Here is a 17,211-nt window from a genome sequence, read left to right on the forward strand (position 1 = left end):
AGTGAAGTGACTTGCTCAGGGTTTTTCAGCTAGTTAAATGTCTGAGGTCATATCTGAACTCAGGTCTTTTTGATTTCAGATTTATCTACTGTACCCCTTAGTTACTTCTGTTCTCAAATTCTTGCTCTATTTAAAATTAGCAACTTTTCCAACTCTAATTGTCATAAAAAATAAAACTGGGATAAAAAAACATCAGCTCTAGAAAGGGCTTTTAGTAATCTAAACACCTCATTTTAAAGAAGAGAAATCCTAAGCCATGATATCTGTCAAAGTCACATAAATAAGGCTTTACAGGGATCTTGATTTCTCTACTTCTGCCTCAATGTCCTCTGCATATTTTACTGCCTCTTTACACCTAAGTGTTATTCTAAATTCTGAACATTCAAAATATGCACCATTTGTAAGCTAATGACAAAGGTAGAAAGTACTTTGGCAGCAGGCAGGCAGTCTCAGGTTTCTCCTCAGTTCTGTTCCTAACTGTGTCAGGGACAACAAAAGTATGCAAGGATGGTATGTTTTCAAATTGGTGGATGATATGAAGCAAAATAGGACAATCTCCATCATAGAGCCTGGGCCCTAGGGAAGCTTGAAACACCAAAAGTACAAAGCAAATCTAATAAGAATGAAATATAATAGTGATGAATAGAAAATGGGTTTAAAAAATAAACTACATGAGTGCAAAATGGGGTAGATTGGGATGGATGATAATTAAAAACAAAAGTATTTAGGGGCAAGGATTCCCAAAGGTCTGTAAAATGTTATTATGCTGTTGCAGATTAAGGAAAACAAATAATAAATTTGCTTAAATTTCAATTTTCTTTGCCCAGATATATATGTCAAGTACAGGATTAACAAAACACACAAAATATACATGTTACATATGTGTGTACATACATATACATGTAGGTACCCACAGCATACCTCAAAACATATCAGATCTTGAACCTCGCAGGGGGAAAGGAAGAGGGCTGGGAATAAGCATTCATATAGTACTTCCTATGTGTCAGGCACTGTGCTAAGTGATTTACAATTATTATCTTGTTTGACTGTCACAAATTAGGTGTCCAATTAGGTGCTATTACTATCCCCATTTTACAGCTGAGGAAACTGAAGCACTTAAGAGATTAAGTAACCAGTCCAGGATCAACCAGCTATAGTTGGTGTCTTGAGGCTGCATTTGAACTCAGGTCTTCTTGACCTAAACTGCCCAGCTAGTGGATAGAACACAGAACTGAGAATTAAATAAACTAACATATATAAGCACTTTGCAAACCTTAAACTGACAGGTAGAATCTGGCTGTTAAATCCAAGAACTCAACAAAACTGTCTGTGTGTATAGTAGGAAAATAGCACATGGATTTATCTCCCAGACCTCCAAAAGTATCAATGACTCCCAGGAAACTCAGTATGCCTCAATTTCTTACTGAAAATAATACAAAGCTTAAGAACTCTAATCCCAGAGGTGTATCTCCATCTCTTCTTTCTTCTGAGAAACACCAAAGCTGAGAGAGATTCTAGAGAGATAGTTGCCCTGACAACTAGACACATCCCTCAGCATGTTGAGGGTCTAGGAGTAGTGCCTCTGGCTGGCTCTTCTCATGGAGGTTTTGGGAGAATCAAATAACTAAATATTCTAAGTACCAAGTGTTAACTATGTGCCAGATAACAGGCCCAAACAGTTCTAGACTTCAAGGACCTTACAAGCTAGGAGAAACAAGTAAACATAAGCAGATACAAAAAATATATAACAAATAAATATAGTCACCTTTTTTTTTTTGGCCTGGAAAATCTTAAAAATTCAATATAATGTCTCCTGTTATTATAATTTAGAGAAAATTCAGTTTTAAAAATGTTTTTATCTCATATGATTCTTTTTTCTTAATGGTATAGTAAATGAAGAAAGGAACTGCCTATCCTCTGCCCAAGTTAGATTTCCATCCACAGAATGTTTCTGGGTATCTCCTTTAGGAAGGAAACTGACAAACTGAAACACATACAGAAGAGGGTGACCAGGATGCTGAGAAGAACTTGAAATCATGTCCATCAAAAACATTGGTGTTAAATATTATTTACCTTGGAAATTAAGAGAAATTTCAACTGGTACTTTTGAATATCTGAGTAGCAGAAAAGGGATTCAATTTCTTTTTCCACAAGGCAGAAGAACCAAAGAAACTTGGTTTAATATAAAGAATATTTCCCTCACAATTAAAGTTGCCTAAAAAAGTCTACTCCTGGAATTAAATTTTGGATGGAAGCTGGTCTTTCATCAATAGTCTCTTCCAAGTCAGAGTTTATGATACTAACAGAGCCAAAAAAAAAGGTTCTTTTCTCAAACTCTCTCTCTGTCTCTTTCAAAAATATAAGACCGTAAGCAATGAGTAGTTGATATATGTCCATATTCTATATTTTCCTGTATTTTGAACAACTAGCTGAAAAGAGCAACCTTATAGTTTAATAAAAAAGCAGCCTGAAGGGGCTGGACTTCCTCTTGCTTTCAAAGAATTCCAAGGCAATCCTCTCTGATCTGACATACAGATGGGGGACGGAAAGTGGTGGCCTCTGCTTAAACTTAAAGTTATGCAATTCCTGCACAATAGTTCTTTAAACTTTTTCTCTTTGAAATCAGTCCCAAATTTAGGACTTGTGGCTCTCCCTGGTGGTTTACAGAATGATGTCTGCAGCAAAAAACAGTCTTTGAAGTGACAAATTAAGTCAGAGAAGCTGCGGGGCATATTCAGGGAAAGGATTACAGCACAACATGGAAAGCAGGTTAATTTCAAGGGTCACAGTCTTGAATTTTTGGATTGTTTGGAGCTGAAGCCAGCTGAATGACAGAATGGCTCCCTTCAATTTGCCTCCTTATAATCACTCTGATTTGCTTTTTTGAAGCCAAAAAGTTTTTCAAGCCAAATAGTTAATTCTGAGAGCAATGAGTTACTTTGACTCATGAATCCAACACTTGAGAGCAGAATGTCAGTCTGTCCCACTCGATAACAGAATATAATTTTTAAAGCCCTCAGTCTGTGCCACTTAAACAACCCTCTTGACTCTTCAAAGCTGTGCCTTTTGGCTTTCATCGACAGGGTAATTAACTAAACAGCTGCCATAACAAGGTGACAGGGATATAATCTTGGTTCTTATCATACAAACACCACTTCTGCCTCCCAGGATACCTCAAAGTGTCTGTCGCTTATTAAATTATACCATTAGATGAAATCTCCTTGCTTTGCTCCCTTGTTCATTTTGCCCAGATGATGACTACACATCAGTGAAAGGTCTTTCTGCTAAAAACTCATGTTTATATTTTAAGCTTCTGACTAAAGAGAATCAGCAGTGAGAAGGACCTATTTCTCTGTTAATCAGTTCCAAGTATCCAGACACTACCATAAAAATTGTTTTGATTTTTGTTTTCCTTCTTTTCAGATATGAGGGGCTATACTTTATATAATGTTATTACAGGAAGTGAGATAATACATATAAATCTAAAAAGTGCTCTATAAATGTCAACTATCATATTATTAAAGCATAAACATGAGCTGTTATCAGTTAATATTAATGCACTTTCACATATGTTACAACTTGGGATCAAAACTCTGATTTACTAATTATTGACTGTTTGACCTTGGACAAATCATCTCACTTACCTAAACTGCTACCTAATCTGGAAAATGAGGTAATGATTGCCACAAGCTACTTTATACAGCTATAGTACAAAACATGTCTTATAAACTTGTAAGGTGCTATCTAAATGAGTTATTAATCTGCACATTAATAATTCATTTCACCTCTCTTTGTACAAATGAAGGTAATGAATTCTCAAAGGTCACAAGGCTAAACATGGATAGTTTTTAGACAAGAATACAAGTCAGTGATTTTCTACCTAGAGTCCAGTGAGGAAGATAAAAATATTTATCTCTATATGATAAACGAAGAAACTGAAGCAGAGGTGGGAAAGTGACTTAATAGCTAGCATTTATATAGTACTTCAAAGTTTAAACAACAGCTTACAAAGATTACCTTATCTGATTCTCACAACAACCCTGGGAAGTAGGTATTGTTATTATTTCTAATCTACAGATGAAGAAAATGAGGCAGATGAAGGTTAAAGTGATTTGCCCAGGGTCACACAGATCATAAGGGTCTGAAGTCATATTTGAACTTCTGGCTTCAAGTCTAACAACATTCAATCTGCCCTAGTCTTGCTTGTTCAAGATCCCAGAACTCAAACGTTCAGTGCTCCTTCCTCCTACAGCCAAAGGGTCAAATCCCCATATTTTTTTACATTTAAAAAAACACATTCAAATTAATTTAAAACATAAAAACCATTCTTAGCTTAGAGGCCATACCAAAATAGGCAGCAAGCCTGTACTTTGCTGACCCCCACTATAGAGTATGCTTACACTGATTCTGAGCTAATGCCTCCTATTGCAGAAACAGAACTACTAGGTTCTGGACACTACTAAGGACTTTCAGAGAGCACAGGTGTCTCAACTGAAAAACATGACTTTTATAAAGAACATGTTTTTTGTTAGTAAGTTTCAGGAGCGAGATGGGGCAGCCCAATCTTTCTCTTATTTTTGAGGTATGAAGCATCAGCAGCTCAAAATGCCAGATGTCCTTATCTCTCGGGGCTGATTCACCTTTAAAGTAATTCCAAAACTGGGTGGGTACACAAAGTTAATTCCTATCTGAGGAGGGTAAGATCTTAAAATTGCAGCGGATCTTTCAAAACCCTTTTGCCAGGCAAAGAGACATGAAACCAAGAATTTTTCTCTATGTAAAGAGGTGCCTGACTTCAAGCACTTCTACAAAAAACCCTCCCTACTCCAGCTCACCCTCCACTAAGTCATCAGTTATCTATATAATGCTTTAAGGTTTACAAAGTGCTTTTCAAATATTTTCATTTTGATTCTGACAAAAACCCTGTGAGGAAGGTGCTATTATCACCATATGACATATGGGAAAACCAAATCAGAGGTTGTGATTTGTCCAGGGTAATACAGTATATTCATTATATTTAATGGAGAAGTATGTTATTTTCATAAATTAAGATATTTATAATTTCCTCTCTTTTAAATATCAATTGTTATTCATATTGCAAAAATAAATCTTCAAGAGAAAATGTCAACAAGCACTTATTAAATATTTAGTATGTACCAGGTATTAATAGTGCTTCCCCTTCCCAACTGACTCCCAGTGGTTCATATATTATTTTATCTTTTTTAAAAATTAATTTATTGGGGGCAGCTGGGTAGTTCAGTGGATGGAGAGCCAGACCTAGAGACGGGAGGTCCTCAGTTAAAATCTGGCCTCAGACACTTCCCAGCTGTGTCACCCTGGTCAAGTCACTTGACCCCCATTGCCTAGCCCTTACCACTCTTCTGCCTTGGAGCCAATACACAGTATTGACTCCAAGACAGAAGGTAAGGGTTAAAAAAAATTTTTTTTTTAATTTATTTAGTCAATTTAGAACATTATTCCTTGGTTACAATAATCACATTATTTCCTTCCCTCCCTTCCACTCACCCCTCCTGCAGCCGTTGTGCAATTTCATTGGGCATTACATTCGTCCTTGATCAGAACCTATTTCCATGTTGCTGGTGTTTGCATTAGGATGTTCATTTAGAGTCTACCTCCCCAGCTATATCCCCTCGACCCATATTATCAAGCCATTGTTTTTCTTCTGTGTTTCTACTCCCACAGTTCTTCCTCTGGATGTGGATAGTGTTCTTTCTCATAGATCCCTCTGGGTTATTCAAGATCACTGCATTGCCACTAATGGAGAAATCCATTACATTCGATTGTGCCACAGTGTATCAGTCTCTCCTGGTTCTGCTCCTCTCACTCTGAATCACTTCCTGGAGGTTCTTCCAGTCTCCATGGAATTCCTCCACTTTATTATTCCTTTGAGCACAATAGTATTCCATCACCAACACATACCACAACCTCCTCAGCCATTCCCCAACTGAAGGGCATCCCCCCATTCTCCAAATTTTTGCCACCACAAAGAGTGCAGATATGAATATTTTTGTACAAGTCTTTTTCCTTATTACCTCTTTGTGGCACAAACCCAGCAGTGCCATGGCTAGATCAAAGGGCAGACAATCTTTCAGCGCCCCTTTGGCATAGTTCCAAATTGCCCTCCAGAATGGTTGGATCAATTCACAACTCCACCAGCAATGCACCAATGTCTTGACTTTGCCACATCCCCTCCAGCATTCACCACTTCCCTTTGCTGTCAGCCAATCCGCTAGGTGTAAGGTGATACCCCAGAGTTGTTCCGGCTTGCATTTCCCCATTACAAGAGATTCAGAACACTTCTTCATGTGCTTATTAATAGTTTTGATTTCTTTATCTGAGAACTGCCTATTCATGTCCCCTGCCCATCCATCAACTGGAGAATGGTTTGATTTTCTGTACAATTGGTTTAGTTCTTTACAAACTTGAGTAATTAGACCTCTGTCAGGTCCTTGCCATGAAGATTGTTTCCCAATTTGTTGCTTCCCTTCTAATTCTGGATGCATTAGCTTCATTTGCACAAAAACTTTCCAATTTGATGTAATCAAAATTATTGATTTTACACTTCATGATTTTTTCCAGCTCTTGCTTGGTCCCAAAGTCTTTCCCTTCCCAAAGATCCGAAATGTACACCATTCTGTGTTCACCCAATCTACCTATAGCTTCCTTCTTGGTTCATATACTATTAAGTGTACCTATCTGTCTGGATGCAAAATGAAACATACCATTCTTTATTTTCTCCATGAATTTTTCACTAGTATAAGCAATATGTGTCTTCTTTCACAACATAACATTTGGAAATATGTATTGTATGATAATATATGTACAACTTCTATCTGCCTTCTGTGGGAGGGGTGAGGGATGGAAGAGAGAGAGAGAACACGTATTATAAAATATCAGAAAATAAATATTAAGAAATTGTATTGACATGTAATCTGGAAAAAATAAATATTTATTACAAAAGAATACAAATTTTTTAATAAAATTTTTAAAAACACCTGTCTTCTACAATAAGCACAGGTAGGCAATATAATTTTATGGTGCTAAGAAAACAATTGACTTGCTTAATATTATTTGAAACACCATAGTTTATGTTACCCTGACTTGAAAGGGCAGAGCAGTGAGGAAACTCTAAATCATGCTGTTTGGTCTATGAAGAGATTCTTACTTACACACAAGGTATATAGAAAAGTGAGAGTTGTTTTGTTGTCGAAATTGCTACAAGTAGTAGAGGTGTGACTTTAATCATGACATAATTTCTCCATGTCCCAGGCTCCTCATCTATAAAATGACAGAACTAGTCTTTATCATTATGATCCCATCAGAGGGACATGAATAGGCAATTTTCAGATAAAGAAATAAAAACTATCAATAAGCACATGAAAAAGTGTTCTAAATCTCTTATAATTAGAGAAATGCAAATCAAAACTCTGAGGTACCATCTCACACCTAGCAGATTGGCTAACATGACACAGCAAAGGAAAGTAATAAATGTTGGAGGGGATGTGGCAAAATTGAGACACTAATGCATTGCTGGTGGAGTTGTGAATTGATCCAACCATTCTGGAGGGTAATTTGGAACTATGCCCAAAGGGCGATAAAAGACTGTCTGCCCTTTGATCTAGCCATACCACTGCTGGGTTTATGCCCCAAAGAGATCATAGGGGAAAAGACTTGTACAAAAATTTTTATAGCTGTGTGTTTTGTGGTGGCAAAAAATTGGAAAATGAAAGGATGCCCTTCAACTGGGGAATGGCTAAACAAATTGTGGTATCTGATGGTGATGGAATACTACTGTGTGCAAAGGAATAATAAACTGGAGGAATTCCATGTGAACTGAAAAGACCTCCAGGAAGTGATTCAGAGTAAAAGGAACAGAACCAGGAGAACATTGTACACAGAGGCTGATACACTGTGGCACAATCGAATGTAATGGACTTCTCTACTAGCAGTAACACAATGATCCAGGACAATTCTGAGGGACTTATGAGAAAGAACACTATCCATATCCAGAGAAAGAACTGTGGGAGTAGAAACACAGAGAAAAAAAACAACAACTGCTTGATCACATGAGTCAATGGGGATATAATTGGGAATATAGACTCTAAACAATCACCATAGCGCAAATATCAATAATATGGAAATAGGTCTTGATCAATGATACATGTAAAACCCAGTGGAACTGCATGGGGGAGTGGGGGTGGAGATGAATCAAGTAACCACGGAAAAATATTCTAAATTAATTAAATAAAATTTTTCAATTAAAAAAATTATGATCCCATCAGGTTCTATAATTCTATAATTCCATGAGACAGGTGAAAAGCTTGTCATGAGTGACTAGGATAGTAAAAGAAGATTCTAAATCAAGTCTCTGAGCATTTTCTCTAACTATCCCAGGCCTGGAATATTCTTTCCCCTCATCTCTACTTATTGCTTTCCCTAACTTCCTTTAAATCCTAACTTAAAGCCCTTCTTCTATAGAAAACCTTCCTTAACTCTTCTTAATTCCAGTGTTTTCCCTCTATTAATTATTTTCTATTTATCCTATCACTCCTCGCTTTGTATATACTTGCTTACATTTTGCCTCCTTTGAGTTCCTTGAAGGCAGGGACTGTCTCTTGCTTCTTTGCATATCCCCAGTGCCTGGCACACAGCAGGTGCTTAATAAATGTTGACTGAATCAAAAAGGTTGAAAGAAATGGTGACCGTACAGCCTAGATAAACATGCCTTGAGAAAAACATGACTACTACCCTCAAACAAAAAGAAGAGCTATCATGAAAAAAGAGGGAGATCATTTTCTTTGTGGGCTCAGAAGGGAGAATTTGGACAACTGGACACAAAACATAGGCAGACACAACAGGTGCAACAGTGGAATAGGGTGCTTCATGAAATATTCACTTTTCTTCCTTTCTTTCTTTCTCTTTCTTTCTTTCATAATTCAATTTTACTTTATTTTTTCTGAATTCTCTCTCTTCCATTTCCCCTTCCCCTTCCTGAAAAGGTAAGGAAAATAAAACCTATTAAGTCAAGCAAAACAAATCTTCATGTTGCCATATCCAAAAAACTGCCTCATTCTCCACTGAGTCCACCTATCTGGAGATGGGCAGCATGTTTCAGCATCAATACTCTGAAACTGGGAGGTGGGGAGGAGATGTCATTATAATGATCAGGGTTCCTACTTCTTTCAAAACTGTATGTTTTTATTATTATAGAAATATCATTGTTAAGGTAGAAACTCTTTCCCTGGTTCTGCTCACATCACTCTGCCTTAGTTTATATAAGTCTTCCCAGGATTCTCTGAAATCACCCCCTTTCAATACTTCTTTTATCACAATAGTATCTCTTTCATGTGCCATAAGTTGTTCAGTCATTCAAACAATGGATAGATAACCCTTCAGTTTCAAATTCTTTGCCACCACAAAAAGAGCTGCTATAAATATTTTGGTACATGTGCCCTTTTTCTCTTTCTTTGATCTCTTTGAAGGTAATGATCTAGTAGCAGGGTCAAAGAGTAGCCATGTAAAAATGGAGATTTGAACCCCAGACTTCAATCCCCAGAAGTCTTTGGTACTTCCCAGAATTCCCTATAATCTCACCTGAATCCTCACCTGAGTGTGAGAACACAATTTAGTATTTAAAGGGCTCTCTGCCTCCCAAGAGCTCTCTCTTCTTCCGCTTCTAAGCACACGCCTCTCTCTACCTGGCATGCAAGATGTAAGTGGCTGTGAATGGGCTATTCAGCCCTAGGTACGTGCTTTCTTATTTTGTATTTTCTTATTTTTCTTGATTTCTAATAATCTTAATAAACCTTTAAAAATATAATAACTTTTATTACAAGAGACTAAATTTAATTTTTATAGGCAGAGTTTAATAGCTTTGGGGGCAGAGTTCCAAACTGCTTTTCAGAATGATCAAACTAGTTCACAGTTCCACCAATTAAACCTGTTTACCCATAATCCATCCAGCATTTCTCATTTTTCATATTTTGTCAACTTGTCAATCCAATAATGTGAGGTGGTATCTAAGAGCTGTTTTAATTAGCATTTCTCTAATTGTCAGTGATTAAGAGGATTAATATCATTTTTCATCTCTGAAAACTGACATCTGACCATTTATCAGTTGGGGAATAGCTCTCACAAATTTGATTCAGTTGCCAATATATTTCAAAAATTGGACCTTTATCAGAGAAATATTCAGCAAAAAGCTTTTTCACCAATTTACTTCCTTTTAGATTATTAGAATTAGAATAAAATTCTAATTTTAGGTAGATTGGCTTTGTTTGTGTGAAACATTTTAATTTTATATAATCAAAATTCAGCAACTAAAGGTGACAAGTGCCAGGCATGGAGTCAGGGAGACCCAAGTTGTATGACCTTGGGCAAGTCAGTTAACTCTGTTGGTCTCTGCTTCCTCAACTGTAAAATGAGCTAAAGAAGGCAATGGCAAACTACTCTATTACCTTTGCCAGGAAAGCCCCAAATAGGGTCACAGAAAGTTGGGCACAACTGGAAAAAAAAAAACTAAACAACAATCAAAATTCTGAGATGATTAATTTCCTATTCTTGAAGATCTTCAAGCAAAGGTGAATTACCCCTTACTGAGGATGATGGAGAAGAGCTCTATGCACTAGAGATGGGTTTAGACTAGATAGTCTCTCAAGTTTGCTTCAACTTTGAGATACTATGATTCTGATGCAGGGATTCCAATGATATGCAATTCTCCCAAAGCTTAGGAAAGGAGAGAATTGTTATGAATGTCATATGTAGTACTAAATTACTGAAAAAGAAGCTATCTTGAAAAGTGTCAGGGCTAGAGAATTCCACAAAAACAACAAGATAACAAAAGATTAAAAAACAAAACAAAACCCAGTAGACTATATGGAAAAGAGCACCTGACTAAGAGATCTGAGTTCTAGGCTGAGCCCTGCTATTCTATGCTCCTAAACAGGGTATTTCAATCTGTTGGTCCTCAATTTATTAATCTGTAAAATGAAATTGCTGGGCATATGTGGCTACTCTGAATCTCTTATATGTCTACAAGGATGTGTTAAAGTCCCCTCCAACTACAGAATTTCCTGGTTCAATATTAGTAAAAAATACAAAAAAAGCAGTCTTTTAAAAATATTTTATTCCTCCTGAAACAGGTTCCTAATGGTATTTTAAAACTTTCTGGGTACTATTCAATGATATAAACAACATTCTTAAAAAGCATTATTAGTACAATCATAGAAGCAACCAAAGAACCAAATCTTTGAGTATTATTCTATGGCCATGTTGGCAAACCTATGGCACATGCCAGAGTGTGCTGGAAGGGGCTGCTCCCTTCTTCTCGCCATCGCACCTGAGGAAATTCCTCACATCAGCCACCCCTCTGCCAACAGCCCAATCGGAGTGCTTCCTCCCTCCCCGTCTGAGGTAAGGCAGGGGGCTCACATGCAGTGTGAAGATTGCAGTTTAGGCACTCAGTCTCTAAAAGGTTCGCTATCACTGTTCTATGGCAAGTAACTTTCATCCATGTCACAAACACTTTCTACTTCCTGGCAGGTTGCTAGGGTCTACATACTGACTTCTTTAGATGCAGGAGCTAGACAAGCCTCCATGCCATTAAAGCAAGACTTGCACTCTATAATACCCCATACTGCTAAAGTAGCACTAGGTTAATTAATTTTTACTAATGGTATGGTTATCTTCAGGCTTCCCTTTGAACTCAAAAACTAAAAAGAACAACTTTCTTTCTATTTTTTTCTATTGACACCACTGTATAGAAAATTAGTCATTAGTGGGTCATTTCCTAAGTTTTACACCTCTTGATCTGCTGTTAGCATTCTGTGTAAACTGAGGTCATAGTAGATTAAAGCACTAAGATGACACAGTGAAGAGCCCTGCCTGTGCTTGGGGCCAGAAGTATAGGCTCAAGTACTTTGATTCTCTGGGGATTCTGGGGCAAGTCATTTCACTTTTATGGACCTGCTTCCTCATTTATAAACCAGTAATGATGAAAAGAACAAGCATGTCTATATTGCTGAAAGTTCATAAATGTGCTTAAAATATATTATCTCATGTAATCTTGGGACAGCTAAAGGCTGCAATGGGTAGAGTGCTGGGCCTAGAGCCATGAAGACCCGAGTTCAAAATCCAGTCTCAGATACTTAATAGTTGTATGATCCTAAGCATGTAATTTCACCTCTGTTTGCCTCACTTTCCTCAACTGTGAAATGGGTATAATAACAGCATCTACCCTTACAGGATTGTTGTGAGCATCAAATGAGATGATATTTTAAAGTACCTAACATGGTTCCTGGCCCTACATAAATGGTTATTCTCTTCTTTTTTCTTCTTCATCTTCACAGCCACCATAAGAAATAGGTACCTACAGGAATTGTTCCCATTTTACAGATGAGAAAACTGAAACACAGAGAGGTTAAGTTATTTGCCCACAGCCAGTTTCAGGGGCATAATTAAGTATCTGCTGCAAGATATCAAAAGCAATAATCTGGAAAAATGCTTTGTAATTCTGAAATGGGAAACAATGAAAGTTAGCATCACCATCATTTTCCAAGAGCATGGTACAACACTTTTCATATGATAGTCACTTAACACAGGTTTGAAACGAATTAGAGATGAAGAAACTGAGGGTCAGATTAGGTAAAGCTTAACAAATTAGATAAATGAAAGGGGCTGAATTCAAACCCCAAGTCTCTGACTTCTAGTAAACCATTTTCTCCACTAGCTCAGGCAAAACAGAACATACTAAGGAAGGTACAACATGAAAGTAAGGGATCTGGAAACCATGACACAAAGACAAGCTGAAAGAGAATCTAGGGACAGTTATTATGAGAAGGAAAAAAACAAGGGACACATAATATCTGTCTTCATATATCTGAAGGGTAATAATGTTAAAAAGGTATCATTAAAATTTTGGCTTCAGAGGACACAATTAAGATCAATGAGTTTAACAGCTGGAGATAGATAGACAAAAGATTTCAAAGCAAAGGACAATCTAACTAGGGATTAACTTCTAGCTTGTCATTGAAAAAGTTCAAGCAGGAGGCTGAAGATATACTTGTTTTGCTTTTAAATTTTTTATTTTTAATTCTGAACTTAACATCAAATAGAATGGGCATCTGCTCATAGATAAAGGAACAACAAAGGAATATTGTACATGAAACCACAAGTTTGTTGTTACATTCAGCTTAAACTACAGCTTGCAAAGCTGCTGGATGATCACTTAACAGAGATGTTGTAGAATATACTACCAAAAAAGCCCAACAGCAAGAGACAGAAAAAGAAATTCCATTCAAAATAACTGTAGATAATATAAAATACATGGGAATGTACATGCCAAAATAAACCCAAGAACTATATGATCACAACTACAGAGATGCTTTAGAAGAGTATTCTTACTTTGGGAGAGGGTTATATATCTAAAGTTCTCTCTCTTTACTCAAATAAAAAAGAGCTTACCCCTTGGCTTCCTTGAAATCTGATCGATGGCCTCAAAGAAACAGATTCCTACAATGAAGGAGAGATATGCATTAGTAAAAGCATATGGAAATTTTAAGATTGGTTAGTTTCATCAGGAATGATACAATTTTAGAGAGATTCAATATGATTTTTTTAAGCTTCAACATTATACCTTGAATTCTGGTTGCAAGAACTGTGATATGTTATGAAAATTGTGGGGTTTTTTTAAGTTGTTTATTTTTTTACCACTTGGAATAATATACTTGCCTTGACCAAATCATTTTGTTCTCTGGCCCTCAGTTCCTTTATTTACAATGAAGAGCCTAAATTACCTAAGTTGTTTCCAACTCTAAAATTCTATTTGACTTTCTAGAAGTCAGGTTTTGATGAAAATTTTGAATTCTTTTTTTTTTTAAAAAGGCTATTTCAAAAAGTTACCCCAATAAGATTCTGAATTTGCATAACAGACTTGCTATGTATGAGGTAACCATGAGGACTCATTATCCAAGTACCAAATTTTTCTTCTGATCACAAATAATTATATTACACATGGCAGAAGGTAATATTCAATCTTTTTATCTAACAAGAGGAGCATTAAATCACTACTCTAGTATCTTTGGTTCCTACACATGACAATATGATTAGACCTGGAAAAACATCAAAATACCTGCTGACAACTATTTGCCCTGCTAACTAAATCATGGATTATTATTTAGAAGAGCTTCCTATTTCTGTGTTGCTTTACAGTTCACAAAAGGCTTTCCTTACAACCCACTGAAGTAGGCAGTAGAGATATTAGCACCTTATGGATGAAGAAACTGAGGCCTGGAAAAAGGAAGTGATTTGCTATGGGTATAGAATATCACTGGCTAGTGGTCAACACAAGACTTGAGTCTAGATCATAAGAGATTTTGAGCTAGAAAGGAATCCTGAAGTTTTGGGGTTCAAGCCTTTTATTTACTCTATCATTTCAAGGACAGATAAAAATTTCCTGACTAAGCCCAGAGTTCTTTATACCCTACCATCATCTGCAGAACTTAAAGTTCTCTTTCAAATCAATTTAATAATCCTTACTGAGCACCAACAGTAAACAAAGTACTGTGCTACAGACTGGCAAAGCTAAAAAATTAAGACATAACCCCCCTCTTTTGCTATCCATGAGTAACATGATCCATGCAAATATAAATAATACCAATTCATAGATAAGTGTAACTTATTGAGCAAAACTAAGCACTACATGAAGTTTCAGGGGGAGTAAGTAAAACAATGACCAAAAAAACCCAACAACAACATTGTAGGAGAAAAATATATGGTACATTTGGGAGGGCTAGAGTGGTCCAGTTTACCCAATTGTATTATTTTACTTATACTGCATGAAGACAGTAACCAGAAAAAGAGCAAGGCTAAGGATAAAATTATAGCAGCAGCAGTCAAGTCCCAAGCAAACGGCAGACAAAAGGCTGATAGGGGAGAGTGGGGAAGTTGAGTCAGGTCTTCAAATAAAATATAAATATCCCTTTCACATTGCAACAGTTAAGGGGAGCATCCCATAATCTGGAAAAACTATGCGGAAACTTTTGGCCCTCCCTTCATACTAGAGTTAGGAAGTTTTAATTCTCTCTTTTCCTTTTATGGGTGTTTACACACTTAAGAGTTATTAAACTTTTAAGATACTCTGCATTTCTAGTTGTCTTTTGTTTTGTTTTATTCAAACTTTAACATTTTGCTTATTTTAACTTTAAAAAATAAATTGTAAAGGGGACAGTTGGATTGAGAACCAGGCCTAGAGATGGAAGGTCCTGGGTTCAAATACTTCCTAGCTATGTGACCTTGGGCAAGTCGCTTAACCCCCATTGCCTAGCCCTTACCATCCTTCTGCCTTGGAGCCAATACACAGTATTGATTCTAAGATGGAAGGTAAGGGTTTAAAAAAAAAAAGAAAGAAAGAAATTGTATATATTAATGATATAAAAATATAAAATATATTGATATCATATAATACTATACATATATTTTATGCATTTCTGAGTTTTTAAACTTTTTGTGGCATTTGCCAGCCTTTACTTATCTACAGCTTCTGCAAAACTCCAAAAAAATTCCCATTTAATTTCTTAGGCCAACCCATGATTTATCAAAAACTATGATGGGGAAAGAGATAATAAGGAAAAAGAATTGTACAAGAATATTCATAGCTGCGCTCTTTGTGGTGGCCAAAAATTGGAAAATGAGGGGATTCCCATCAATTGGGGAATGGCTAAACAAATTGTGGTATATGTTGGTGATGGAATACTATTGTGCTAAAAGGAAAAATAAAGTGGAGGAATTCCATGGAGACTGGAACAACCTCCAGGAAGTGATGCAGGGTGAGAGGAGCAGAACCAGGAGAACATTGTGCACAGAGACTGATACACTGTGGTACAAGAGAACGTAATGGACTTCTCCAGTAATGGCTTTACAATGTCCCTGAACAACCTGCAGCGATCTACGAGGAAAAAAAAAAACTATCCTCAAGCAGAGGACAAACTGTGGGAGTAGAAACACCGAGGAAAAGCAACTGCCTGACTACAGAGGTTGAGGGGACATGATCAAGGAGAGAAGCTAAATGAGCGCCCTATTGCAAATACCAACAACAAGGAAATGGGTTCAGAGCAAGGACACATGTGATACCCCGACGAATCACGCCTTGGCTAGGGAAGGGGTGGCGGGGGGGGGGGGGGGGGGGGCGGCGGGAATTATCTGTTTCCAATGAACAATGTATGCAATGTATGAAAATGACCAAATAAAATGTTTTAAAAACTAAAAAAAAAAAATTTTTTTTAAAGAATAAACTGGTTATAGCACCTGGAAAAAAAAAACTATGATGAGGAAAGTGGAGATATGGAAGGAATATCTGTAATAAAGTCTTGCTCGCTCTTAGGCTATAGTTAATTGCTCCAATACCAGACACACCCAAATTCAAGTACAATTACATAAAAACTATAGCTATCCACTATCTTTTTTAAAGTCTCAGGTTCCTTACAGAGCTCTGTACTTTGGGCATTCCTCAATAAAGACAAGTGTACTGCTAATGCCAGTTACAGATCAAGAAGTTAAACCTATATACCTTTGCCAGACCACCACTCCTTGAAAGAAAAACTTATTTGCCAAAAAATAGTCAAGTAGCATGGTATATATTGGAAAGGATAATGAACTTAAGGTCAAAACTAATAATGGCAGATCACAGAAACCCCTAATTAGAAGGAATTACAGAGATGATCTAAATGCAATTCCCCTCAGTAAGTCTGTCACCAAATATTTATGAAGTACTTAGTATGTTCCAGGCACTATGCTAAGTGAAAGAGATTCAAAGAAAAGCAAAAATCATCCCTTCTACCCAAGGAACCCACATTCTGGTGGAGGAAGCAATATGCCAACAACTGTACAATTTATATAAAGGATAAATTGGAAATAATCAACAGAGAGAAGCACTTGCATTAAGAAGAGCTGGCAAAGTTAGGGAAGTCAGGAAGTAGAGTCAAATAGGGAGAATATTCTAGATCAGGAGCAGTCAGTGCAAAAGCAAAGGGTGAGGACACAGTGTTTTGTTCATTTTACAGAAAAGGGAAGTGAACTAGTCCAAAGTTGCACAATTTGTAAGCAGGATGGTGTAATGGAAAAAGCCCTGAGTCTACATTGGAATCTCAACTCTGCTACTTACTACATGTGAAATCTTGGGCAATTCATGCCATC

The 17,211-nt window shown here is 36.8% G+C and overlaps 1 protein-coding gene across 4 annotated transcripts in view; it reads right to left on the reverse strand.

The window, feature by feature from the left end:
• Positions 1-17,211, reverse strand: part of ELL (elongation factor for RNA polymerase II) — a 172,813-nt gene that overhangs the window by 70,025 nt on the left and 85,577 nt on the right. For all 4 annotated transcript variants that reach the window (XR_465781.3, XM_001362836.4, XM_007489240.3 and 1 more), the window contains exon 2: positions 13,483-13,530. Coding sequence is in view for 3 of the 4 variants with exons in the window: in XM_001362836.4 (XP_001362873.1) it covers positions 13,483-13,530 (48 nt within the window). In the remaining variant the exon portion in view is untranslated. The remainder of the gene's footprint in view (positions 1-13,482; positions 13,531-17,211) is intronic.

The sequence above is a fragment of the Monodelphis domestica genome, chromosome 3 (assembly GCF_027887165.1).
Source record: "Monodelphis domestica isolate mMonDom1 chromosome 3, mMonDom1.pri, whole genome shotgun sequence".
In the NCBI taxonomy this organism is placed as follows: domain Eukaryota; kingdom Metazoa; phylum Chordata; class Mammalia; order Didelphimorphia; family Didelphidae; genus Monodelphis; species Monodelphis domestica.